The sequence below is a fragment of the Aedes albopictus genome, unplaced genomic scaffold (assembly GCF_035046485.1).
Source record: "Aedes albopictus strain Foshan unplaced genomic scaffold, AalbF5 HiC_scaffold_167, whole genome shotgun sequence".
Taxonomy (NCBI): domain Eukaryota; kingdom Metazoa; phylum Arthropoda; class Insecta; order Diptera; family Culicidae; genus Aedes; species Aedes albopictus.
The window spans coordinates 1-27221 of record NW_026916944.1 but is presented as its reverse complement, the minus strand read 5'-3'; the positions used below and the strand labels follow the sequence as shown (position 1 = coordinate 27221).

The 27221-nt window shown below is 41.8% G+C and overlaps 2 protein-coding genes across 5 annotated transcripts; both read left to right on the top strand.

The window, feature by feature from the left end:
* The first annotated feature begins 1881 nt into the window (after positions 1-1881).
* On the top strand, positions 1882-24118 carry LOC109420863 (spectrin alpha chain). 4 transcript variants are annotated; one of them, XM_029880076.2, is made up of 9 exons: positions 1882-2021; positions 13000-13100; positions 13195-17228; positions 18007-18048; positions 18910-20833; positions 21008-21611; positions 21724-21753; positions 22672-23272; positions 23396-24118. In XM_029880076.2, exons 3-9 carry the CDS (start codon positions 13242-13244, stop codon positions 23522-23524), a joined length of 7317 nt encoding a protein of 2438 aa, XP_029735936.1. In that variant the 5' UTR covers positions 1882-2021; positions 13000-13100; positions 13195-13241; the 3' UTR covers positions 23525-24118. The 4 variants fall into 4 exon arrangements, with proteins under 4 accessions (XP_029735936.1, XP_029735938.1, XP_029735937.1 ...); XM_029880078.2 differs by lacking the exon at positions 18007-18048; XM_029880077.2 differs by lacking the exon at positions 21724-21753.
* Positions 1889-12730, top strand: LOC115253425 (protein sarah). The gene is made up of 2 exons (XM_029880082.2): positions 1889-2021; positions 10155-12730. Exon 2 carries the CDS (start codon positions 10207-10209, stop codon positions 10963-10965), a length of 759 nt encoding a protein of 252 aa, XP_029735942.2. The 5' UTR covers positions 1889-2021; positions 10155-10206; the 3' UTR covers positions 10966-12730.
* Positions 24119-27221: the final 3103 nt, after the last annotated feature.

Sequence of the window (27221 nt, the reverse complement as noted above, 5' to 3'; positions counted from 1 at the left end):
GCGAAAATTATAATAATTCGTCAAATCCTAATGTGTCCTAAAAACTAGCTTTACGGACGCAATCATGCTTTGGGCCTCTTAGTTTCAATGGATTTGGCTGAAGTTTTGACCAGTTACTTCTTTTTGGATGCTAATCAAAAAATGGGAGTGGACTTGAGAACATTTTTGAAAAAGTGGACATGCCTAATTTAAAACTTTCTGGAGAAATCTCTAAAAGAATTTTGAGGAATATCCGGAAAAATTTCTGAAGAAATCCATGCAAAAAATCCTGTAGAAAATAATGAAGAAAAATATCTGGAGGAATTCCCGAAAGAATCGTAGGAGAAATTTCTGCATGACCTCTGCATGCACTTCTGGTGGAATATCAACAGAAAATTCCGGAGGAAACTTTAAGAAATACCTGGAGAAATCCCCATAAGAATACCATAAATAATTGCTAGAAAAAAACCGTACATCCACCTGTGGGTGTTTTAAGAACAACTACAATAATCCGTGGAAGAATTCCAGAATGCTGATGGAATCCCATCAAGAAATGCCCGGATTTTTTTTTCGTATAATCTCCTTAGGAAATATCTGGCGGAATTTCAGCAGGGATTGCTTGACGAATATCAGCAGAAATTACCAAAGGAGTCTCATGAGGAATTTTTGGAGGAATGCCAAGCAAAAGGAAATAAATCTCTGAAAGGTTTTCCCTTGAAGGAAAATTTGGAGAAATCCCAGAAGCACTATCTGAAGAAATGCCAGCAATCATTCTTTGAGAATTTCCTGGATGATTCACGGCATGTTTTGAAAACAAATGCAACATTTAGCGATTTCTCGCTGAGAAGATATATGAAATTGTTTGGCCCTTTTCAAATATACCGCGAGACTTTTTTGTTACGTAATTTGTATATGATTCCAAAAATTATCAACTGAATTTGAGATTCACTGTAAATGTAAAATGTTGATGCTGAGTGTTAAATATATTAATTATATCGTTAGAAGAGGCTAACATAATCGGGTCAAAAAGCCGACAAAATCGGAGGAAAACGGAATCGGGGGCCTCCAAAATCGTGTCAGCATTATGTTATAATACTGAATTATGTCAAATTTCATCATTGAAATAAAAAAAATATATCGTAATAAAAATACTCCGGATAATCGAGTCTAAAATTCCGGATAATCGAATTCCGGATAATCGAGTCTCCGGATAATCGAGTCCGACCTGTATTGTGTAATCCAAAAATAGTCTCACGAAAACTATATAATACATACTATAAAACTATATAATAATATATAATACAAGAAACATACGGGAGAAGGAAACATATTTTGATTTTTCTCACAAATTCTCAACAGAGAGGGAATCTGAAAACAAATCACAAACATATACAGGCATTTGGATTGGTCAATATTTGAAGCAAGGGCCCAAGTAGTCGTCTTCTTACGAAAATGTTCCGTAGGACCTACCAGTCTGCCTAACCTAATGAATAACCACAATGAGTTCACACTGTGCTGGTAAGTCGCGTTCTTATTCATAACATTACGATCTCGAATATGATTATGGCAAAAAAATTAAGATTTTGATGGAGTATTCTTTGATTCTTCGTTTTCTTCGTAGCGTGGGTTGCGTGCATTAGAAAATTTACACTGAGTAGATTTAAACGAGTGTGAACGCCTTTTTCTTCTTCTCGCTCATTCGACCTTCTACTCGACCCCTTTTTGAGATGTGAGTCGTTGCTTATTCATATGTCGCAGATGTCAAAAAATCAAAATAATTACGCTCGGGTTACGCTCGGGTGACGCATTTGAGAGAGAAGAACAACAAGAAACACCATCATCACGTCATCATCGCCGCTTCGGCTCGGTTCGAGTTCCAGTTCGAGCTCGATTCGTCGGAGCTGGCAGCCATTACAGTTTATCGTTAGCCATCGCAGTGAAAAGTTCGTGTCGTCCTGTATAACTGAGAGTGAAAAAGTGAAAATTTGCTGGAGAAATCATCCAAATCGTAGTGAAAATTGTGCAAAACCGTAACCAAAGCGGTAAGTAAGCCGTTTGGTGTTCTATTTGCTCGAAATTCGTTCGTTTTGGTCCATTTTCTTCGAATTTTCGGTCACCTAAAATTGGCTCTCAGATGGTGACACACCCAAGTGAAAAGAAGAAAATTTAATTTGGACCGGACCACTTTCACAGCAAATCGGAAGCTTCATGCCGCGGTTCAAGCCTTCTTGTTTTCAAAATGCCGATGATACCGTCGCACCGTTCCCTGCCGCTTTTGCCATTGCTGTGCTCAATTCTGTGCTTTTCGGAAGAAAATTTTTCCTAGCCATGTTGATACGACACGGGATGAAAAATCGATAATATCACCGATATGGAAAGGTCACCGTTTTCACCGAACAGGAAGTTGCGGAAATGACAAGTGCTTAGAAAATGACGGGGAAAAATCGGTTGTAAAAAAATCAGGACAAGATGATTTTTAACATTGATATACATTTTTAACATCAATTAGTCGGTCAACGCATCTTCGGTTTGGGATGATTCGTTTGGATGCAGTGCCGCATACAAAAACGGTTACGTCATCATTCTGTGGCTATTTTTAGTTCATTACGGTGTTTTATGCTCTGTGCCTCTTCTTCTTGTCGTTGATCCGTACGCTCCTCGCTTGGATGCGAGAAAATCGAGCAGTAGTTGTTGTTGTTGATTGTGTGAAGATCGATGACGACGATGATGGGTGGTGGTACGGTGCTTGCGTGGAAGAATGCGAAAGAGAAGCAAAAATGGAATCCGTGGAAAACAATCATCAAAGTGGTGGACTGCGGAAAGTGTGCACAATCATTAAATTTTGACGAATGTAAATAGGAATAGGTGTGTGTGCGCAATGCAATGTGTAGTGCACGGTGTGGCTGGTAGAACAAATTTATTACAAAAAAAAAAAAATGGGCATCGCTAATTTTTACGCTACGTGAAAGTTGACGCTAGGTACCAGCTTTCATTCAAGCCCAACATCGAAATATTCCATCGGGGGAACTTTTTCATACAAAAATTGGGTATGTTTGTTAAGTAGAAATAGGGATTAATTTGGAACCGTGCATTTTGTATGGGGAAAAACAGTATTCCGAAAAAGTTGTTCGGGATCCCTCGGTGGATTTTTTTGGGGAACACGTTAAATGAAAGCTAGAAGTCCATATTTTCGAAAAACGGCGGATTTGGCGATGCCTAATTTTTTGTGATAAACCTTCACCATATGCACGCCGTGTAGTGTGGTTGAGTAGATGCAAACTTTCTAATTGGAACACGATGTAAAGTCTCGCGTTACATTTTTAGTAGGGTGCGATCGAGATCATTTTCACAGGGGATTTTTTTAGGAACTTCTCCGCCATTACTCTATCAATTTTGAATAAATTGGCTTGATTTGTGTACACGTTGAGATGTGCTCAATGTCTATTCGCATACATAATAAATTTAAATCGCATTGGTTTATTACTAGGGCTAGCAGGGTGTCTACTACCTCACGCTAACGCCGCACAGCACTAAAGTGCATAATTTCCAGACTACACCAAAAATGTGTAAACCTTGCACACTCACCAAATCAGCTCCTGTGTCCGCAAAATCGTTAAATTCGCTAGGTTTACTAGTGACCTTGGAAAAAAAAAAAAAAAATATCGACATTTCGCATCTTAGACGAGTGTATGAGCTGTTTTTGAGAATGTGTAACTGTAACACATTTTTGTGTGGTCTGGAAATTATGCACTTATGAGAAGGGCTTACGCATTTTAGTGCTGAGCGGTTTTACTGTGCTGGAAAAACCTGGAAAACCGGGAATCCTCAGGGAATTTTATTTAACAGGGAAAAACCTCGAATACTCAGGGAATATCTTGAGTACTCAGGGAAATATAAAGAAGAAAAGATAAAAAAAACATTGGGTCGTATGAATGAATAAAAACTTGGTAGTAATCCATATAGAAATTTTGCTACAAGGATTTTGTTCCAGAAATTCCGTCAGGGTTTCTTTCTGGAACATCTTTAGAATTACCTCCTGGAATGTCACTCAGGATTTCTTATAAAATTTCCTTCCGCATTTTTGACGCTATTTTTCTTGGTATTCCATTTTGATTTTTATTTCCGGAAAGGTATACTTCCGGATTCCTTCCAGGATTCCTGAATTTCAACCGATTTCTCCTGGAGTTTTTTTTTACGGGGATGCTATTTCTTTTCGGAGTTAAGAATTTCTGTCAGGATAAATCGTAGAATTTCTTTCGGCATTCCTCATGGAAATTTTACTCGATTTCTTCCGGTGTTCCTCTTGGGACTTCCCCAGAAGATCTTCCCAGAATTTCTTTCGGAGTTGCTAAAGGAGTTATTCCTGGGGTTTTTACTTAAGTTCCTCCAAGGGTTTCTGAAGGAGTTTTCACGAATTTACTGCAAGAGTTCTTCAAGAAATTTCTTTCATTTTTTCCTGTGATATCTTCAAACAATTGCTTTGGGCTTTCTTCGAGATGTTCTTCCTGGCTTATACAGGAATTTCTTGAAAGTTTTCGCGAGGTTTATTTTGATGTTTTACCTGAGATTTCTCTCGGAGTATCTCCTGGAACTTCTCTCTGAAGATTCCTTCCGATGTAGGTCATGAGGTGCTTGTCAGAATTTATCTGAATTTACCCTGGACTTTCTCCTAAGATTTTTTTTTCTAGAGTTTTTTTCTGGAATTTCCACAGGAGTTATTGCTGGTATTTCTCATTGAATTCTTCTCTTGCATTCTTTCAGAGCCAGGCTGTTCCTTGTAGTTGTACCAGATTTCTGGCACCTGAGATTTTTTTTTTACAGATATTGGCCCGTATGAATAAAAAGTAGTAACTACTCGTGCTTTGTAGTTACTACTTTGAAATATGATCCACCCCAAAGTAGTAGCTTTGGTATGAATAAAACCATTTTTCGAACATTGTAGTAGATACTACTTTCGAAAATTTCGATGTAGTATTTACTACATTTTTTGTTTTGGTTGTGGATTATCGGTTGCTCTTCCACCACCAACCAGAACAAACTATGGTCTAAAAATAGTGGCTTTCTCAGCAGCTTCCCCATTAAACTGAACTGAAAGAGTACTCCACATTCCGTTGTCATATACATGCCGCGGCGATCGTGAGGGCACCTCAGCAGGGTAGAAATTTGTCTCAAATGCGTAATGCGTATCGCATCGGCATGCATTCACGGTCGCCGCTGCGTCACAGGTCTCACTTCCAGAATACTCCCTCAGCAGCATCAGCAAAACGTTCATACAAAACCGCGGCGAAAGGCACTATGTTTCGATAAAATTCATTACAATTCCAAGATCATCACGCCGCCCCAGCTGGGGAAGATTGCATCAAAACCAACCCCACAAGACCGCGATGGTAATGCAACGTGTTTTTCTGGAACTTGATGCTGCTTGTATCGTTTTTCGGAAGTCAATGTCTGTCGAAACTTGCATCTAAATATTCTCTAAGATTACTCATTTTGATAAAAAATCCCGTGATTCCAGACACACGCATCACAGACTTTGTAGCAACCTCAGGAGCAGACTACAAATTTCTTGTAGTAAATACTACTTTTATTCATACCGATTGTGGAACATGTTCCACAAAAATAGTAAGTTCGAAACTTGTAGTGTAGTAATATGCTCTGTTTATTTTTATTCATACCAATAATTGTAGTATTTACTACAAAAATGTAGCAAACTGTGGAATACTACTTTTTATTCATACGGGCCATTCTCTGAATTATTCCCAAATTTCTTCCAGTAATCTTTACCAGAAATTATCCCGAGATTCTGGATATTCTTTTAGGGATTTCTCCGAAAATTATTGCAGGGATTCTTCTACGGGTTTTCCTTAGAATGTCTCCTGAGATAACTTATGAAATACCTTATAGGAAGTTCATGGAGAAATATTCAAGGGAATTCAAATAAAATATTGCGAAAAACTCCGCAAAGTGGTATTGAAGAAATCTCGACAGGAACTTCAGTAGAAACCGGAGATAAAATGAGACATCTTGAAAAAAGTTCTAGGCAATAGTAATCCCGAGAAGAAATATTAAGGACATCCAAGGAGGAATTCTGAATATCTCATGAAATCCTGAAAGTAGCTACGGACTAAGTTCCGCGAGAAAACAAGATAAATATCTGAAAACTATCGGTAAAAATCCCGATATAAACTATTGGATAGCTATCCCGATATCTCGTGAAAGAATGTTGCGGAAAGCCAGGAAGTTACTTTGTAAGAAGTTCCAGGAATTACGCTCAGAAAACTTGAAAGATTTTTTAAGAGCAGGGGAACTTACGTATTTTCGGCAGTTTTGTTCTCTTTGTCATGGTTTTTTTTTTTTTGAAACCTAGGTTTCAGCTGTTGATTCAGAGTTGGCATCAAATCCTTCCCAACCAAGCTGAATATGATCAAGTTTCAGGCAATTTGGGCGACATAAATCCCTCATGACGAAGAGAACCAACCTGTCGATGATACCCTAAGTCACCCTTTATATTATTTTTAGAAAATTTGGGTTATTTTTTGAATTATAAACTTTTAAAATTTCATCTGGAAAAACCTGGTAAACTCAGGGAATTTCATTTTGAGTTATGAGTAGACACCCTGACTAGGACACGATCGCCCAATTTGATGCTGTTTGAGCATAACTTTGGAAGGTAACTGTGTTGTTTAAGAGGCAAGAAAATTCATTTAATGAAGTAAACATCAACACAGTTACTCAAGTCAAATCCGTTCGTACTCCGTATATCAAATTTGAAGGAAATAATTTATTTTCAGAAACATCGGATCGCTTTGCAGTTTTTGACAAAGTTTTTTTTGACATCCTAGGTTATACTGTTATACCATCGGTTACATAGTTAGACACACTTTATCAATTTATAGGGTTGTTTGCAGTTCAAAAGGAATTTTTTGACTTATGATATCCTGAGCCGGTGGTATAAGCTGGATCTGTGTACGAACAGGCTCTTCCTGTATTGCATAATCATGCCGATGAAACGCATACCGCAAAAAGAAGCATCTTTCGCAACCTGAAGCAAGGATCGGACGAAAACCTTTTCAAAGCCGTTTTTTATCTGAGGAACAAGATACATTGTGTTACTTCGTATAAACCTGTGCGCCGAACATTCGGCGTGAACTCGGCGTGGGCCTTCTTAAACAATTTTGGACAAAGTTTCTTTCTAATGAATGGATTACAATAAGTGGACATCTAGCTATGTGCTACTGCGGAAATTTCCTGGTTTTGATTATTGTAGCCTTTCTGAGAAGGGATACGCCGATCGGCGTGCGGTTTTACGCCGCCGCCGCCGATTGTCCTGATTGACCGATGCTTCCTGGTTCGGCTTCAATCAACATAACGATAAACTTTTTCCACCAGTTCATGGGTATAACACTCCTTTGCCAATCCCCGTTCAAAAAATATTGTATTTTTTATTCTTGATAACTTGGGGAGCCGCACGCCGATTCACGCTGATTTCTCATCGGCGCGGCGCGGCGGCCTACGCGTCTAAATTCGTAGACTGGCTAGGTGAAATTTTTTTACGACGTTTTTTGAAATAATGCGGTTTTTTTTACGACGTTTTTCGAAATAACGCGGTTTTTTTACGCGGTGCCATTACCGCCGTAAAAAATAACTTCAGTGTATGTCGTGGGTAAACTATTGCTTCTTCACTTCGTTACATTGACCAGTAGCTGGTCTCACCCACTAATGTCTTACCGCATGTCTTGGTGCTCCCGCATTTGATATTTGAATTTTGATTGCACATAGCAATAAAACTAAAGAAATAATAATATTTTTTCAAACTTCAAAAACCTAATTCCAAACAGTTTCAGATAACAGGTATCTCATTGATTCCTAGAGTGAGTAGCGGATTTAACCCTAAAAGGGATACCTTCATGGCCTCAGTTTTGTCACCTCGCTGCGTGTGTTCCATCAAAGACGAGCTGTGAAAGGCGCCTGGGGTTCAATGGAGCCCAGGTATCCCTTTTAGGGTTAAAGTACTTGACCAGCAATTGCCTACTGTCAATGTAGGGCTCAAGCTCAGGAAATGTTCTTTGATTACGTAAAACAAGTTTCGCAATTTTTCGAACACCTATTTACTACTGCTGAACAATACAAAAGGAAACCCTCCCTCCTCAATGAACCCTTTACGTAATTAATTAATAACCCCATTTTGGTTAGATCAACGTGGATCAGCTCTCATGATTTTTTGTTCACAATATCGCTTGTGGTGCTTCCTCTGAAATAAAATTTCTATTCAGTTTGCTGCATACTTGCTGGTAACGGTAGTGTTAGTAGCTGGAAGTTAGTACGATAGAGAAAGAGAGCTTATGATAGGCGACAACCACACAGCGAAACCAGCTTATATATGCTACGGGTGGACGTCAGCCGAATGTTAATCAATTCAATTTACATTTCCAGAGCGGGATGTGGTCGTCGTAACATATTTTTGTAGTTGATATAGGTAATATAGCCTACTTTTCGGTAGTATGGGCGAGTCAGAATTTTTTTCTCTTGCTGCATTCCAGTGCGATGAATGGGTTGATAAAGTTGATAAGATATCGATACTAAGCACTAGACAGACAATAAATCACAAAATTTTGCTAGATAGAGAGCTTGAACGCAAGCGTTGTGTAATCACAATTTTATATATGGGTAAGACTTTATTCCATAAGGGGCTAACCATTTATTACGTAAGGTATTTTTCAAGATTTTTCGACATTCTCTCTCCTTTAATACAAGTTTTTCTATAAAAGCCCACATGGCGTGGCCTGTAAGATTTTTCAAACCTCCCTTCCATCATGCGCGTAACTACAGCGATTTGGCCTCCACAACTCCAGAGTCGTGCTCGTGCATGCTACCAATACTGCCCACACTCGCATAACAGTCCCATCTTTGCTGGGTTATGCAAGTGGGGGCAGTATAATGCCTGACAAGCGCGCACATGGTGCTGAGGGGCTAAATGCGCTGTAGCTACGCGCATGTCTTCCCTTCATAAGCCCTTACGGCAATCCATGGGTGGTCCCTAATTAATGTTTCTTTTATCTTCTCATTGTTGTTTTGAACTGAATATTGTATTTTTAACATTACTAAAACCAATAATTGTGTATCGTATAACTCAAAAGGCTAAAATTGTGCAATATCTATTGTATAGTTTCGAATTTGATATGTCAGGGGCATTAGTGCTGGCGATGATGATAGTCTTGGAAAATGCTAGTAAGATAAAGCTCCAGCAGATACAACCATATCGAAAATGGTTTGCCTTATAATCAATAAATAACTTCTCGAGCACAATCTAGAGTAAAACACAAGTGGCAATAATGTTCACGAGTGTGTTTTGTAGTCGTTTCAAATTCCAATCGCTATGAAGAAAAGGTTGCTCATTCATGCTGTTTGGTGATTGAACATAAACGGTAAGAGGAAAACGCGCGTCGGTATCATCGGCTCCCGGTGTAATTTCGATGTGTTGTTTTCTGGTCCTATAGCATAGATGTTAGATTTTTAGTTAACCCGAAAATAGTTTCTGTGTGAATCGAAAATCGAAGAAAATCATCATCGCCTCGCACTGTTTCCTATCATTTATTGAGAAATCATAACACACATTTGCAGTTTTAATCGGCTGTCCCATGTGGCAGTCGATGAATGTTACTCTGCCCCTGGTGAAATGTAACCTTAGATGCACTTGGAGTGTTTCAGAGTATCGTAACGGTTGATGGTTTTAGCTTTGGTTTCATTGTAGTCTAATCATGTAGCGTAAAATCACCTTTAGTAGACATATTCTCCGTGCAGTTGAAACCCGGAATTTTCGACTAGCGAAGTTGGATTTTTCTTCAAATCCGTGCGTCGGACCTAACTTCTGAAGTGATGCGCTGTATAGCAGAGCAGGTTTACTATACAGCGCACCACTTCCGAAGTTAGGTCCGATGCACGGATTTGGAGAAAAATCCAACTTCGCTAGTCGAAAACTCCGAATTTAAACTAAATTGAGAATAAATCACACGGACACCAAACTTCATTCCCTATTTGTTCCAAATCAAAACTTTTGTGAACAGATACCCAAGTGCTGCAAGTGACTTGCTGTAAATCTGACAGGCTCCTTTCTCTCTTTCTCTCTCTTATTTCGCTGACAATCTCCAACAAATGCACGGTAAAAAAAAATAAAGATAGCCAGAAAGCTCCCTCTGATAAACGAGTGCAGTATTAAGCTTCTCAAGAATGGCTGAACCCAACGCTACTAATGGGGGTGATAGTGGAGATTTAGACGAAAATCTGTTCATAAACCCGTCCGATGGCCTCCCAAACGAGCACCCGGCTTTGCCAAGTGCCTACGACTCGGACAACGAATCTAATCCAGTGGACGATGATCTGCTGGAAGATTTGCCGACGTCAATTATCGTTACCAACATCCACTCCGAAGTGTTTGCCAGTGATGAGCTGAAGGCTCGTATGGAAGAGCTGTTCAAGACATTTTCAGAGAATACCACATTTCAGTGGTTGAAAAGCTTCCGACGACTACGGGTAAACTACGATACCGCTATCGCTGCAGCCAATGCTCGCATCCAGCTACATCAATATCCCTTTGGAAAGTCCGTCATTACCTGTTACTTGGCCCAACCGGTGACGCCGGTTTCCAACACCAATCTCAAGCCACCGGCACCGGTTAAGCAGTTTCTTATATCCCCACCAGCATCACCCCCAGCTGGATGGGAACCAGCCGAAGAAAATGAACCCTTGGTCAATCACGATCTGTTGGCAGCACTGGCCAATTTGACCCCGGGAGAGATTCACGAAATTCACGCCCAATCGGAAAGCCATCCCGGTATAGTACTTCACACAGCTCATGGAGGTGCCGCGGACGACGATCCAAACAACCGGTCATCCGGTGGAAGCAGCTTCGAAGAGGATGACGATGGCTTCCCGCGGAAAGGTCGAATCGTGCAGACCCGCTGTCCAGAACGGCAGAATTCCACCTAAAGCGGTACCTTGGGCTGAGCCCGTCACTTTTTAGATAATAATTGTGATTTTATTGATGCAACTCTTTGTGTTTTATGTTCTTTTTTAAACGTTAAGTATCGTCCAAAAAGAGGGTAGTCGTATTTTAATTTTGTTGGTGCAGCATTAGCGAAATGCGTGAAAACAAAGTCCTAACATTTTTTTACATTTTTTGTGAAAGTCATCCTTCTGTGGAAATCATTGTTTTTTTTTGTAAATAAAGGAGAACGGGTGAGTCATTGTAAATATATACACAATTGTTATGATAAGTTTCATTCATTTAGTTACTCTTCAAAACAGCTTCAGACTTATCGAATATATTAATTTTAAACATGCTGAGCAAATGAAGTTTTACTTTCGATGCTAAACATTCAAAATGTTCTTACAAGAAATATCTATAACAAATTATCGGATCTATTAAATAACTTTGTTCGATGCCGAAGTTAAGAGTCCATGAAACGTAGGTCGTGAGTTCTGTAGATATGTGGGTGTTGGCAGCGTTTTCGAATTACTGAGGAATATGTTCAAACATAATTATTACACTGAATTCTGTTTTTATGCGATGGATGCGTCCGCGCAAAAAAAGTTTGCGTAATTTAGAAAAATCACGCAAAAAATCCAAATCTATTTGCTTAGCGCAAATGATCAGAATCGCGTAAAAAAGTCGTATAACTGCGACAAAACCGTACAAAATAAAATCGCGTAAAAAGTCGTATAAAAACAGAATTGCGTGCATAATATGTAGGTATGTAATATACATATATTTTTTTTAGTTAGAACTCTAAGAACGGCGGTAACCAGAATGTGTATTTGCAACCAGCTTTTCATAAAAGTGGTGTTGAATTGCGTGGAAGGTCGAAGGAAGGCTTATTTTCGCAAAGCCAAAACACATGTTAATGTGTAAATTGGTTGTTAAAAAAAACAGGTTACCTACCTTATTTCACACAAGTAGATCTAATCAGCATATAATTTAACATCTACCTTCTCGATTTTGTATGAGCTGACAATAACAATATGGAGCTTAAAATAAAAGAAGCATAAATAATTCTGTATTTGACTGCAAGTGAAATGTCACGATAATTCTTTGAAACATGTTACATGAACTGAAGTAAACGTGAAAATATTGGGACATTCACCAATAGTGAACGTCCCAAAATAGGTTATCATATTTACTTCAATTCAAACTGTCTAGAGCCCATTCAGTCAATACAAAAAGTTATTTTGGACCAACACCCCAATAAGAGCGGCCTGCGTTGAGGATAAAACGTAATCATTGATCTGCCTAGTCTAGTTCACTCAACTGAAACCCAATCTGGCAAGGCTGGTTGAAACCTATCATTTATGTAATCGAAACGTAAAAAAATCAAAGTGAGACTCGGTAGTTGTGAAAGGAATCTCGTACGTGCGTCTAGATGCATTGTGTAAGCTTTAGTAATGAAAGAGAAAGGTAGAAACACATTATATATGGTTAACTGAATCGAAAAAATGAATTAATTAATAAGTGAAGTATAGAAAGAGCAAACAAATGTAGTAGTGGGTCGACTGCAACAAGGGAAGTGAAAGAATAAAGTAAAAGAATAAAGTAACACTACATGTGAAATCCTAATAAAGTTGTAACAAGCAAAATGCAAAAGACTATTTTTAGGAGAAAACATCAATAGAGAATGAAACTGACAAGATTTGAAGAGTTTTAATTTATTGATCGATATATACCGTGTACTTGTCAATAAAGTTTGAATAGATTTAACTCTTTGCTGTCGTCAATCATTCAACTTCGAAATGCACACTGTGAAAAGTGGACACGGCTGATGTTCGTTTACTTTTTTCCCCGTCCATGTGGCTTGGAGACGTGACTTTTATCGAGTTAGATAACAGAAGAGCACAGCAGTGGTGAAACAGCGAAAATGAAAGCACCGGGAAGAATACAGCTGAAGACGTTTCGTTTGTGTGCTTTATCGCCCCTGTCGTTAACGACTAGCAAATCATATTCTTACGATTCACTTTGCCTTTTTCCAGGAGCTATAATTGGTTCGGACTTAAGAACATACACGCGCAAGAGAATTGGACGAAGCAAAACTGCTGATAATACAACACAACCATACAAATATTAAATAGAGGTGAGTTTATTTGCCTTGATAACAGTTGATTCGAGCGATGAAGTCATCATTGAGTAGAACTGTGCCAAATTAACACATTTGTTATACATTTTAGGCTAAACGTACGTGAACAAGAGTCAACTGTCGAATACGTTCGAGAATATGGAGCAGTTTACCCCCAAGGAGGTAAAAATCCTCGAAAGTGCCGAGGACATTCAAGAGCGCCGTGAACAGGTGCTCAATCGATACAATGAGTTCAAGGTCGAAACGCGCCACAAGCGCGAGAAGCTGGAAGACTCTCGTCGCTTCCAGTACTTCAAGCGTGACTCGGATGAGTTGGAAAGCTGGATCCACGAGAAACTGCAGGCCGCATCGGAGGAAAGCTACCGCGATCCCACCAATTTGCAAGCCAAGATCCAGAAGCACCAGGCGTTCGAGGCTGAAGTTTCGGCCCATAGCAATGCGATCGTGGTGTTGGACAATACCGGTCAGGAGATGATCAACCAACACCATTTCGCTTCGGACACGATCCAGCGTCGGTTGGATGAATTGCACCGTTTGTGGGAACTGTTGCTGTCCCGGCTGGCTGAAAAGGGAATGAAGCTGCAGCAGGCTCTGGTTTTGGTGCAATTTTTGCGCCACTGCGAGGAAGTTATGTTCTGGATCAAGGACAAGGAAGCCTTCGTAACGGCCGACGAATTCGGTCAAGATCTGGAGCATGTCGAAGTTCTGCAACGGAAATTTGATGAGTTCCAAAAGGACATGGCTTCGCAGGAGTATCGTGTTACTGAAGTCAACGAGCTGGCTGACAAGCTGCTTTCCAATGGACACCCGGAGCGGGAAACCATCACCCGCAAGAAGGAAGAATTGAATGAGGCTTGGCAACGTCTGAAGCAGCTGGCAATTTTGCGTCAGGAAAAACTCTTTGGCGCCCATGAAATTCAACGTTTCAATCGCGATGCTGACGAAACCGTTGCTTGGATTGCCGAAAAGGATGTTGTTCTATCCTCGGATGATTATGGACGTGACTTGGCTAGTGTACAAGCTCTGCAACGCAAGCACGAAGGTGTAGAGCGTGACCTAGCCGCCCTGGAAGATAAGGTGGCTACTTTGGGAGCTGAAGCCGGTCGCTTATGTAGCATCCACGCCGATCATAGTGATCAGATTCGCGAGAAGCAAGCGGAAATTGCTGCCTACTGGCAATCGCTGACTGCCAAGGCCAAGGAACGCAAGCAAAAACTAGACGAATCATACTTCTTGCATCGCTTCTTGGCTGATTTCCGTGATTTGGTTTCATGGATCAATGGAATGAAGGCCATCATCTCGGCTGATGAATTGGCAAAGGACGTCGCAGGAGCTGAAGCTTTGCTCGAGCGCCACCAGGAGCACAAAGGAGAAATCGATGCCCGCGGAGATAGTTTCAAGGTGACCACTGAGGCTGGACGTCAGCTGTTGGAACGCGAGCATTACGCCGCCGCCGAAGTGCAGGAAAAGTTAGCGGCTCTGGAGAGCGACAAGAGCTCCCTTCTGGCTCTTTGGGAAGAGCGCCGCATTTTGTACGAGCAGTGTATGGATCTCCAACTGTTCTATCGTGACACCGAGCAAGCAGATACATGGATGGCCAAGCAGGAAGCTTTCCTGGCTAATGAAGATCTTGGTGATTCGTTGGATTCCGTTGAAGCACTCATCAAGAAGCATGAGGACTTTGAGAAGAGCTTGGCCGCTCAGGAGGAGAAGATCAAGGCCTTGGATGTCTTCGCTACGAAGTTGATCGATGGTCAGCATTACGCTGCCGATGATGTCGCTCAACGTCGTTCGATGTTGCTGGCTCGTCGTTCGGCCTTGCTTGAAAAGTCTTCTGTACGTCGTCAACTGTTGGAAGATTCCAGTGCTTTGCAGCAGTTCGAACGTGACTGCGATGAGACCAAGGGTTGGATCAGCGAAAAGCTCAAGTTTGCTACGGATGACAGCTATTTAGATCCCACCAATCTGAACGGCAAAGTCCAAAAACATACCAACTTTGAACATGAGCTGACGGCCAACAAGAGTCGCATCGAAGACATTACTACCAATGGTCAGAATTTAGTCGAGAAGGGCCACTACGGAGCGGATCAGATCAACTCTCGCATGCAGGAGATTGTCACTTTGTGGGAATCTCTGGTGCAAGCATCGGACAAGAAGGGTTGCAAGCTGCAAGAAGCATCTCAACAACAACAGTTTAATCGTACAGTTGAGGATATTGAACTGTGGTTGAGCGAAGTGGAAGGCCAGCTTATGTCCGAGGATTATGGTAAAGACCTAACCAGCGTGCAGAATCTGCAGAAGAAACACGGATTGTTAGAAGCTGACGTTATGGCCCATCAAGATCGTATTGAGGGAATTAAAGTCGCAGCGAACAAGTTCGTCGAAAGTGGTCACTTTGATGCGGACAACATTCGTAACAAGGAATCTGCTCTGTCCAAGCGATATGGAGCTCTCGCTACACCGATGGCTGAGCGAAAGCAGCGCTTGCTGGATTCGCTGCAGGTGCAGCAGCTGTTCCGCGATCTGGAAGACGAAGCAGCTTGGATCCGTGAGAAGGAGCCTGTTGCCGCTTCCACCAATCGCGGTCGCGATTTGATCGGTGTACAAAACTTGATCAAGAAGCATCAGGCCGTGTTGGCCGAGATCAACAACCACGAGAATCGTGTCGCAGGAGTCATTGCAAATGGTGAGCAAATGTTGACCGAGCAGCCTTTCGCTACCGAGGATATTAAACTACGTTTGGATGCTGTCAAGGATCAATGGAATTCTTTGAAGGATAAGGCCAATCAGCGAAAACAAGATCTAGAAGATTCGTTGCAGGCTCATCAGTACTTTGCCGATGCTAACGAGGCTGAGTCATGGATGCGCGAAAAGGAACCGATTGTTTCCAACCAGGATTACGGCAAGGACGAGGATTCGTCCGAAGCTCTATTGAAGAAACATGAAGCGTTGGTATCCGACTTGGAAGCTTTCGGTAACACAATTCAGGCTTTGCAAGAACAGGCCAAGAACTGCCGCCAACAGGAAACACCCGTCGTCGACATAACCGGAAAGGAATGCGTCATGGCTTTGTATGACTATACTGAGAAGTCTCCTCGTGAAGTGTCAATGAAGAAAGGAGACGTGTTGACGCTTTTGAACTCGAACAACAAGGACTGGTGGAAAGTTGAGGTCAACGATCGCCAGGGCTTCGTTCCAGCGGCATACATTAAGAAGATCGATCCTGGTCTAAGCGCCAGTCAGCAGAATTTAGTGGATGGTCACTCAATTTCTAAGCGCCAGGCTCAAATCAACAGCCAGTACGACAACTTGCTGGCCTTGGCTCGTGAGCGTCAGAACAAGCTGAATGAAACCGTGAAGGCGTATGTTTTGGTGCGTGAAGCAGCCGATTTGTCCGCTTGGATTCGCGATAAGGAAAGCCATGCTCAGATCAAGGATGTTGGAGAAGATCTTGAGGAAGTTGAAGTTATGCAGAAGAAGTTCGATGACTTCAATGATGATCTGAAGGCTAACGAAGTTCGTCTGGCCAAGCTGAATGAGATTGCCGTACAGTTGACTTCACTGGGTCAAACCGAAGCTGCATTGAAGATCAAAACCCAAATTCAGACCTTGAACGAGGAATGGGCAACTTTGCAGACGATTACCCAGGAACGGGCCAGCCAACTTGGATCGGCTCACGAGGTTCAACGCTTCCACCGTGACGTCGATGAAACTAAGGATTGGATCGGAGAAAAGGACACCGCTTTGACGAACGACGATCTTGGCAAGGATCTGCGTGGCGTACAAACTCTGCAACGCAAGCATGAAGGCTTAGAGCGTGACCTCGCTGCTCTGCGCGATAAGATTCGTCAACTGGATGAAACTGCCAATCGGCTCATGCAATCCCATCCGGAAACCGCCGAGCAGACCTACGCCAAGCAGAAGGAAATCAACGAAGAATGGCAGCAGGTCGTTGCCAAGACCCAGCAGCGCAAGGAGAAGTTGTTAGATTCGTACGATCTGCAGCGCTTCCTGAGCGACTATCGCGATCTGATGGCCTGGATCAGCTCGATGATGGGCTTGGTCACATCCGAGGAATTGGCCAACGATGTCACTGGGGCCGAAGCTTTGATCGAAAGGCATCAGGTAAGTTGTCGTATTTATGTTCAATGTATATACTTTTACGGTTAAATTGTTAATTTTCCATTTAAGAGATTTCAAGTTTATCATATCGTAAACGGGATAACATGACTTTGTTAGGCCTAGACCTAGACTAGAATCTCTAGTTTATGATTGTGATTCTTTACTTGTAGAATAATTGAAACTCATCCAAAAATGTTGTAATATTCAAGGCCCCAATTAAGAACTTAAAAATACGGGATGTGTGCGATAAAAATACAGTAGTGTACATTGCCCGAAGTAATTACAATCAAAATAAAACCTTCAAATACTGTTAATGAGAAGCTTCAAACTCACACGAACCAAGGTCTTCCAATTTATTAGGATATAAAATAGTGTTTGAATGTACCGTAGTTGTATAAATCGTAAAATTATGCTTATTCAGAAAAGTTTGCAATTGCAGGTGAAATACTATTGAAGGTTTACAAAATGACATATTATCCCGTTACTTTGGATAAACGTTCCATTTGTGATGTCTTCCAGATAGTGATACTCATTGTCAGTGTTCTCATTTGAGTGTGTGTGTGTTCTACAAGTTTTCCGTTAGTTGAATTTCACACACATCTACTTTCCGTTCAGTCTAGGTTTTAAATTTTTTGAACAAACATTTTCGTTGTATCTAGTTGTTATGTTCCATACGGTAGTTAATATTAGTATAGTTTTTTTTTTATCTGTTAGTAATATAAATAATTTTCGAATCCAATCCATTACAATGTTCTAAATTCTAAATTTCAATTTTCCGTAGAACCATCGTGCTGAAATTGATTTTCGTTACGGTATCCCGCAGGTATACGTTCGAGTAAAGATTAAGCTCAAAATTTTTCTAAATACCTATTTAATTCTTAGTTGTTATTAACCAAAAAGTCTGGAAATTGCCATTAATAGCTTCTGTTCGGATTCGTTGTTTCCTAATCCTTGTTTGACCACTACTGTTGTCATTGTTTCGTAATAATTGGTCGCCAAAATTGCAGTATTCCTTGTGTTGCGAAAATAATCTCTGTTTGTTTCGATTATTTTATTTAGTTAGAACCATTGGATAAAGCTAAAAAATTGACTTTTGTATAATGTTGATTGTTGAAACATTTGTATTTAACACGAACGTAAGCAAAACCTTTACTCGTCCACTTACAAACAGGCAGCTTTTACCACCTAAACATATAGTTTGACACTTACACACAATTTGTATCATTTGGTGCATTTTTATTCCTTCCTAACTCATCGTTCAATGTATGTTATGTTCTAAGGGTACTGTCAAACTAGACCCTTATCCACTGGATTCAATAGAAATGTTTCCACTTATTCGTTCGACCTTTTCAGGAACTAAACATTTGCGTAACCCCATTTGTACTCACAATTCGTTCAAAACGCTTCTCCCTAATATCTTTTCCGTTTGATGCTTTCCACGCTTCGTTGTCATACTCCTTATTGTCGTGTGGTGTTTTCCATTTTCAAAACGCTAAACCCAAATCATTCAATTGTCACATCCGGTATGTGTTGTTTCGTTTTCATCCAATGTGTGCCAATAGTTTCCGCCTTCATAGTTTGTGAAATCCATCCGCAATACTAATATTTTGCTTTTTTTCTCGTCTGGTCCGTATAATCGTCCGTTGTCTCTTATTCAAACAATCCGAACAAAATGAAAATCTAGGAACACCGTACCGAAGTGGATGCCCGCGCTGGAACGTTCGCTGCTTTTGACCAGTTTGGAGCTGAGTTACTGCAAGCTAATCATTATGCCTCACCCGAAATCCAGGAGAAGATTGAAAACCTGGCCAAGGCACGCGAGGACTTGGAACATGCCTGGACCGCTCGTCGTTTGCAGTTGGATCAGAATTTGGATCTGCAGTTGTACCTGCGTGATTGTGAGCAGGCCGAGAACTGGATGAGCGCCCGCGAAGCATTCCTGAATGCCGAAGAAGTCGACTCTAAAGGCGACAACGTGGAAGCTCTGATCAAGAAGCATGAAGATTTTGACAAGGCAATCAACGGTCATGAGGAGAAGATTGCCGCTCTGCAGGTGCTAGCTGATCAGCTGATTGCCCAGGAGCACTACGCCGGAAAGCTTATCGATGACAAGCGTGCCGATGTTCTGGACCGCTGGCGTCACTTGAAGGAAGATCTGATTGAGAAACGTTCTCGATTGGGAGATGAGCAGACGCTGCAGCAATTCTCACGCGATGCTGATGAGATTGAAAACTGGATCGCTGAAAAGTTGCAACTGGCCACGGAAGAGAGCTACAAGGATCCGGCCAACATTCAATCGAAGCATCAAAAGCACCAGGCCTTCGAAGCTGAGTTGGCCGCCAATGCCGATCGTATTCAGAGCGTCTTGGCTATGGGAAGCAACTTGATCGACAAGAATCAATGCAGCGGATCCGAAGATGCCGTTCAGAAGCGTTTAACTCAGATTGCTGATCAATGGGAATATCTGACGCAGAAGACTACGGAGAAATCCCTGAAGCTGAAGGAAGCCAACAAGCAGCGCACGTACATTGCTGCTGTCAAGGATCTGGACTTCTGGTTAGGCGAAGTGGAAAGTCTTTTAACATCGGAAGATGCCGGAAAGGATTTGGCTTCCGTGCAGAATTTGATGAAAAAACATCAGCTTGTAGAAGCTGACATCCACGCCCATGAGGACCGTATCAAGGATATGAATGCGCAAGCTGACTCGTTGGTCGAAAGTGGTCAATTTGACAGTGCCGGTATCCAAGAAAAGCGTCAATCAATCAACGAGCGTTACGAACGTATCTGTAACTTGGCTGCCCACCGCCAAGCTCGGTTGAACGAAGCCAACACGCTGCATCAGTTCTTCCGTGACATTGCCGACGAGGAATCCTGGATTAAAGAAAAGAAATTGCTGGTCGGCTCGGATGACTACGGTCGTGACTTGACCGGAGTTCAGAACCTGAAAAAGAAGCATAAGCGTCTGGAAGCTGAATTGGCCTCGCACGAACCTGCCATCCAGGCTGTTCAGGAAGCTGGTGAAAAGTTGATGGACGTTTCGAACCTGGGTGTTCCAGAAATCGAACAGCGTTTGAAGGCTCTGAACCAAGCCTGGGCTGAACTGAAGAGCTTGGCCGCCACTCGTGGTCAAAAACTGGATGAATCTCTTATTTATCAGCAGTTCCTGGCTAAGGTCGAAGAGGAGGAAGCTTGGATTACCGAGAAGCAGCAGCTGTTGTCGGTCGAAGACTACGGAGATTCGATGGCTGCTGTCCAGGGTCTCCTGAAGAAACACGACGCTTTCGAAACTGATTTCGCCGCTCACCGCGATCGCTGTGCGGACATTCATGACAACGGTCAAACTTTGGTGACCAACAACAATCATCACGGCGAAAGCATTTCGCAGCGTTGCACACAACTGGATAAGAAACTGGAGAATCTACAGGCGTTGGCCACTCGTCGCAAGAATGCTCTTCTGGACAACTTTGCCTACCTACAGTTCATGTGGAAGGCCGATGTGGTGGAGAGCTGGATTGCTGATAAGGAAAATCACGTCAAGTCGGAGGAGTTTGGACGTGATTTGTCCACTGTTCAAACACTATTGACGAAACAGGAGACATTCGATGCTGGTGAGTATACTGGATTTTTTTTTCTGGCCAGCCTAAATTTGACCTTTTTGGTATGTTTTTGACCAATTGAACATACCGCATAAAATAAAATTTGGGTTGAAATCTTGATAAAATACGCATGCCAGCTCCAGATAAACTTCTAGCTTTATCTAATCCTCCCATCCTCCCAAACAGGTCTCTCTGCCTTCGAACAGGAAGGAATCCACAACATCACCGCCTTGAAGGACCAATTGATCAACGCCAATCACGCCCAATCGGCCGCCATTCTGAAGCGCCACGAAGATGTGTTGACCCGCTGGCAAAAACTGCGTGCCGATTCGGAGGCTCGCAAGTACCGCCTGTTGGCCATGCAGGAACAATTCCGTCAGATCGAAGACCTCTATCTGACATTTGCCAAGAAGGCTTCCGCTTTCAATTCGTGGTTCGAAAACGCCGAAGAAGATCTCACCGATCCGGTGCGGTGCAACTCGATCGAGGAAATCAAGGCCCTGCGTGAAGCTCACGCCCAGTTCCAGGCCTCGCTGTCGTCGGCCCAGTATGACTTCCAAGCGTTGGCCGATTTGGATCGCAAGATTAAGAGCTTCAACGTTGGTCCCAATCCGTACACGTGGTTCACCATGGAAGCGTTGGAAGATACCTGGCGTAATCTGCAAAAGATCATCGAAGAACGCGACGCTGAATTGGCCAAGGAAGTTCATCGCCAGGAAGAAAACGACAAGCTCCGCAAAGAGTTTGCTAAGCATGCTAACTTGTTCCACCAGTGGTTAACTGAAACTAGGTAAGTTTAGAGCTGAAAACATATTTTCTCGTTTTATTGAATATGTTTTGATCTCCTCTTTTGTATTTTTCCGGGAAATATTTATTTTACGAACGATTCTTGGCCTAATTAGATACAGCATTCTGGGATGGGACAAATATGGGTAATGTTTGGGTGTTCTTTACGAATAATACGGTGTTCGCTGAAGCTGCTCCTAATTATTGAAAGCTATTACATATCACGCATCATTCATGATAACGCCACAAGCGTCTTCGTTTACCAAGTGTGTAGTTCGTTGCGTTGTATCTGATTGCCTCATTGAACGTAGAACCTAAATTCATTAATAGAAAAAAAAAACTTTACCATTTCTCTTGTGAATAAAATTTTTCGTATTCATTTAAATGCTTAGAAATAAATAGTTGCACACATGGTGATCGATGACCATTACGTCGTTATCATTTATAATGCAAGGAATGCTGCATAACATATGCTGATTTGCGATTTTCAAGAATTCGATGCTGAGTAAATCAATAATGCAGTGAGCTGAAAACGGAACCACAACAGTAATTTTAAATGCCGCTAGTTTCGAAGCTAATCATATAGTCTGCACGATTCTTATATACAATGTCATTTGCAAATGAAACTTCGTTAAACGCAATGTTGATAGATACAGGAGTACTTAATTTGACATAATTCCGTTTGGCAAGAAGAATAACAAAACTTTGAAAGAATGAAGTTTGGAATAAACGTAATGGTTGTTATACCAAACGAACATTATTCCTATCAGATGGGCATTATGACATTCGAAGTATGTATGTACTTTCATTAAAACGAAGCTCCATCATCTAGTAGTGTTCACCTGTACTATTTACCATTTCATATCGTATCGATCCACAGTCAAACAGTACCAGTGGCTCCCGAAAACAGCTGTTTTCAATTACCTAGGTTTTTACCACTTTTCAATGGATATTCATTATTTTGGCCATATAATACTAATACACTAGGCTCCTCACGTGTTTAAATATCTTGTGCTTAAAATACCATAACAAAAATTCGATAATAATAAACGAATTATTTACAGAACTTCTCTAATGGAAGGATCCGGTTCGTTGGAAGAGCAATTCGAAGCGCTCTGCCACAAAGCAAATGAAATTCGCGCTCGCCGTGGAGATCTGAAGAAGATTGAAGAACTGGGAGCCACCTTGGAAGAACATCTCATCTTGGACAACCGCTATACCGAACACTCAACAGTGGGCCTTGCACAGCAGTGGGATCAGCTTGATCAACTTGCCATGCGCATGCAGCACAATCTGAAGCAGCAGATCCAAGCCCGCAATCAATCTGGCGTCTCGGAAGACTCTCTCAAGGAATTCTCAATGATGTTCAAGCATTTCGACAAGGACAAGAGTGGCAAACTCAACCACCAAGAGTTCAAATCCTGCCTACGCGCCCTCGGTTACGATCTACCGATGGTAGAGGAAGGCCAGCCCGATCCGGAGTTCGAGGAAATCCTGAACGTAGTCGATCCAAACCGCGATGGACACGTTTCCCTGCAGGAGTATATCGCCTTCATGATTTCCAAGGAAACGGAGAACGTCCAAAGTTACGAGGAAATCGAGAACGCTTTCCGCGCTATCACCGCCTCCGACCGTCCTTACGTCACCAAGGATGAACTGTATTCCGTAAGTTTTGCGCTATTTAGCAACTTTGTGTAGAAAGTTTTGTTGTTACACATAATTGTGTGATAGTTCTTGAGCTCTACCTATGGCTACTCTTACTGAATTCCTTTTTCTGTCAATTTTCAGAACCTCACCAAGGACATGGCGGACTACTGCGTCCAGCGAATGAAACCGTTCAACGATCCGAAGACGGGACATCCCATCACCGGCGCCCTCGACTATGTGGAGTTTACGCGAACCCTGTTCCAAAACTAATTTCCCATTTCGTCGAACGATAACATATTACCTTTTCAGCTAATAAAGAATGTTCGTACTCGTATTAAGCGCAAGAAACCCAGTTGGCTTATTATATTGATTTTATTTTATTCTGCAATAATCCTTGAATATGAAAGCACTTTTAAAAATTCATCTGCTGATCAATTTAAAATGCTTTTGATGTTTCGAAACTACAATATAAGAAACGTTGAATTTTTCTAGTTCATAAGAAAGAGCACAGCAGTTCTTTGCTTCATGATTGCAAATCTAGTATTTTAGAGTAATGTTCTGATCAATTTCTGGGCACAAGGAAATTGGCTTTGAATATTGACATTCACCGAAAAAATAAAATTGATGAACGATCGACACAACATAATATCAAACGAAATATTTGACGAAGAATTTGAAGCTTAAAACAACAAACCAGTAATAGCAAATGAAAAGCATTTAGATTGATGAGCGACATTTTAGATGAAGCGACGACTAGCAGCTATGTAGCAGCTTTGAAGTATTTCAGATATTTATTACCTATATAACCATATATGCATTTCCTATCTATTTATTCTGAAATAAAAAGCAATTGCATGAATGCGACTGTTTGTTTTACTGTTGGGAGCCCTTTAAATATTTTATTCGCGTTGGATATTTTTTTCATTGAAAGACAAATTAATATGTAGGGTAACTGTACCAGTTATTGATAGTTTTTTATTTTTTTAAATTTCAGTTCATTTTCGGAAATCTGTTCCGATTTCGTCCAATCGCTCACTTCTCATAGAAAGTCATTCAGACCCATGCCGCGATCCTCGCCGGCATATTTCATTGGCCACTTCACTACGGGGACAGTTTTGACGCGATGTTCAAGTGGATCGAAATCGAAATCCTCAAAAGGATTTATGCTAGGCGCTGGGGCTGGAACTGCGACTGGGGGTGCTTTCGAGCCACCACCTTACCAGTCGGTCGTAGGCAATCGACTTTCCCCAAGGCTGTGCTGTGCTATAAAATGCCTCGAAGGAGAGACATTTCATGCCAGCATGTTGTAATAATGCTGGGAAGCATTAGAGACAGCCGGAGGATAATTCCTTGGTGCCAGATAGGGATCTAGGGCACTAATCGGAACTCTTTCGAAATTTGATGATGGGCAATTAGCAAAACTCTGCTGAATGGGTTCGTGACTCTGTGTCCCTTGCCAAGAATCTGACCAGTGAGTCACTGTTGGAGGTGCATCCATCGGGCGAACACTTTGAGGTAGTGGACGAGTCCAGTCCACGTCTTCGGTACAAAAGGTTGACTGTAACTTGTATCGCCGTTGCCTGCAGATGTGTATATCACCGATGCCACACTAGAACACGACACCGACGCTTCACCATTCAACGGTATATCAGCAAACGATCGCGAGGAATCAAAACGCACTTGTCTTGACTGCTGTACACTAGTTGACACTCGATACCGCGGTGTAGACCAGATGGGAGGCATCGGTCCAAATGAGGAAACACTGGTGAACGTACTCGATAACGTCACAACCGTAGGAAAGCTCACTGTTATCGCCACAGGCACATCACGGCTGCTTACACGCGGAACTGCCCCTAAGCTGCTAGATGCCACCGGTTGTCCGTCTTCACCTACACGTGATATTGCTTATCCAGAGAAATCTTCCAACCTGGCGGAGTGAAGAAGACAAAGAAGACCTGTTTCGCAAACGTCAAACTGCTGCACACTTCAAAAAGTATGCACACAACCTTGAAACAAAAATAAATAATTGAAAATCTCAATTGTGTTTAATGGCGTACAGCTGCATACTAAAGTGTGAAAACTACACCTAATATATTGTCGGGCCGCCACCAAACCGGACTTCGCACAATCAAGTCGCGACGCGACCCAACTCGCGACGTTTTTTAATCATGTCAAATGTAGTGCGCATCCTTCCCGTTGTTGTCAGCAACACAGCGCACTAGATGCGAAACAGTTGCGACACTTGTGGACCAAGAAAATTGCAATGTTTGATTGAAGTCGGTCTTGATTCCAACTGGATAGACAATAGTTTAGAAATAAGTTACATGTTGTGGCAGCAATTGCGATTACATAAACCATAAATGAAACAATTTTCATTATATTTTAATTTTATGGCAACCAAGTGAGTGAGAGCTTTTTAGCGTGAACCGAGCACTTTTGACGTTTGCGGAACGACTGCGGCGGTCGAGACCACCGCAACCCCGTTGGATTTTTTCTATTTTACCGCAGTACACTCTCACTAGCACTAACCGCATGAGCCTCTGCACGAATCTGGTGTACTGCTCACTCCCACAGAAAATTTGAAAACAGCGCGCACAGTAAAAGTCAAATGTGACTTTTACTGTGCGCACTGTTTTCAAATCTTCTGTGGGAGTGAGCAGGCCAGGGCAAATTCGTACAGAGGCTCATTGATAGACACACTAAAAAACAGATCAGCCACATTTTATACAGACTGACTTTGGAATGTACTCGCAGGCAATGGAATTTCATCGTTGAGAACCACTGGTTGCGTTAAATTGATCAAATCGCTGGCCGTCGCTATTTGAGCTTCATGGCTGACCGCTCCCTGTAACTGCACCAAATTAGGAGAGCCAGGCGGAGTCGGCAAAATTGGCAAAATAAATTTGGACTACGTTTGAAAAAATCCAATTTGCTTCATTGATACCATCTCGCGTAGCATAAGCTTTTTTTAAACAATTTCAGGCGGTTGTACAAATGTAGCAAACCGGTCTTGGACGTATCCTTTAACACATCGTCCAGTACAAGCTCAGACCGCAATCTCTCTAGTCTAAACTGGCATAAGTTCAACTCCTCTCGGTACTTCGCGCAACGCATTTTTCAGTTTTCTGCGATTGACAGTGATCGAACGGTTTCTGTGGTCAACCAGATTTCTGATCTCCAGCTCAAACTTGAGCTCTTCATCAGTGAGGAATGTTACCACCATCTCCTCTAGGTAGGCTTTCTCTAAATCGACAGTCATTGTGCCTCCCGATAAGCCGAGCGGACTGTATTTTTGGGGAAACTCCGGAACCGAAATAAAAATGCGTCCGATTTACACGAGTTCAACTATGGTTATGCTTTTATTAAAGAAAGATACATGTGTATGTGTGAGAGGGTTTTCTTTGCCAGCGCAGAGCTGGTGACGGTAGTTGGATTCTGCAACAGGGGGTTCGGCTTCTCTCCTAACATCTTCCCGGCGTTGAAATATTGCTTATCCAGAGAAATCTTCCAACCTGGCGGAGTGAAGAAGACAAAGAAGACCTGTTTCGCAAACGTCAAACTGCTGCACACTTCAAAAAGTATGCACACAACCTTGAAACAAAAATAAATAATTGAAAATCTCAATTGTGTTTAATGGCGTACAGCTGCATACTAAAGTGTGAAAACTACACCTAATATATTGTCGGGCCGCCACCAAACCGGACTTCGCACAATCAAGTCGCGACGCGACCCAACTCGCGACGTTTTTTAATCATGTCAAATGTAGTGCGCATCCTTCCCGTTGTTGTCAGCAACACAGCGCACTAGATGCGAAACAGTTGCGACACTTGTGGACCAAGAAAATTGCAATGTTTGATTGAAGTCGGTCTTGATTCCAACTGGATAGACAATAGTTTAGAAATAAGTTACATGTTGTGGCAGCAATTGCGATTACATAAACCATAAATGAAACAATTTTCATTATATT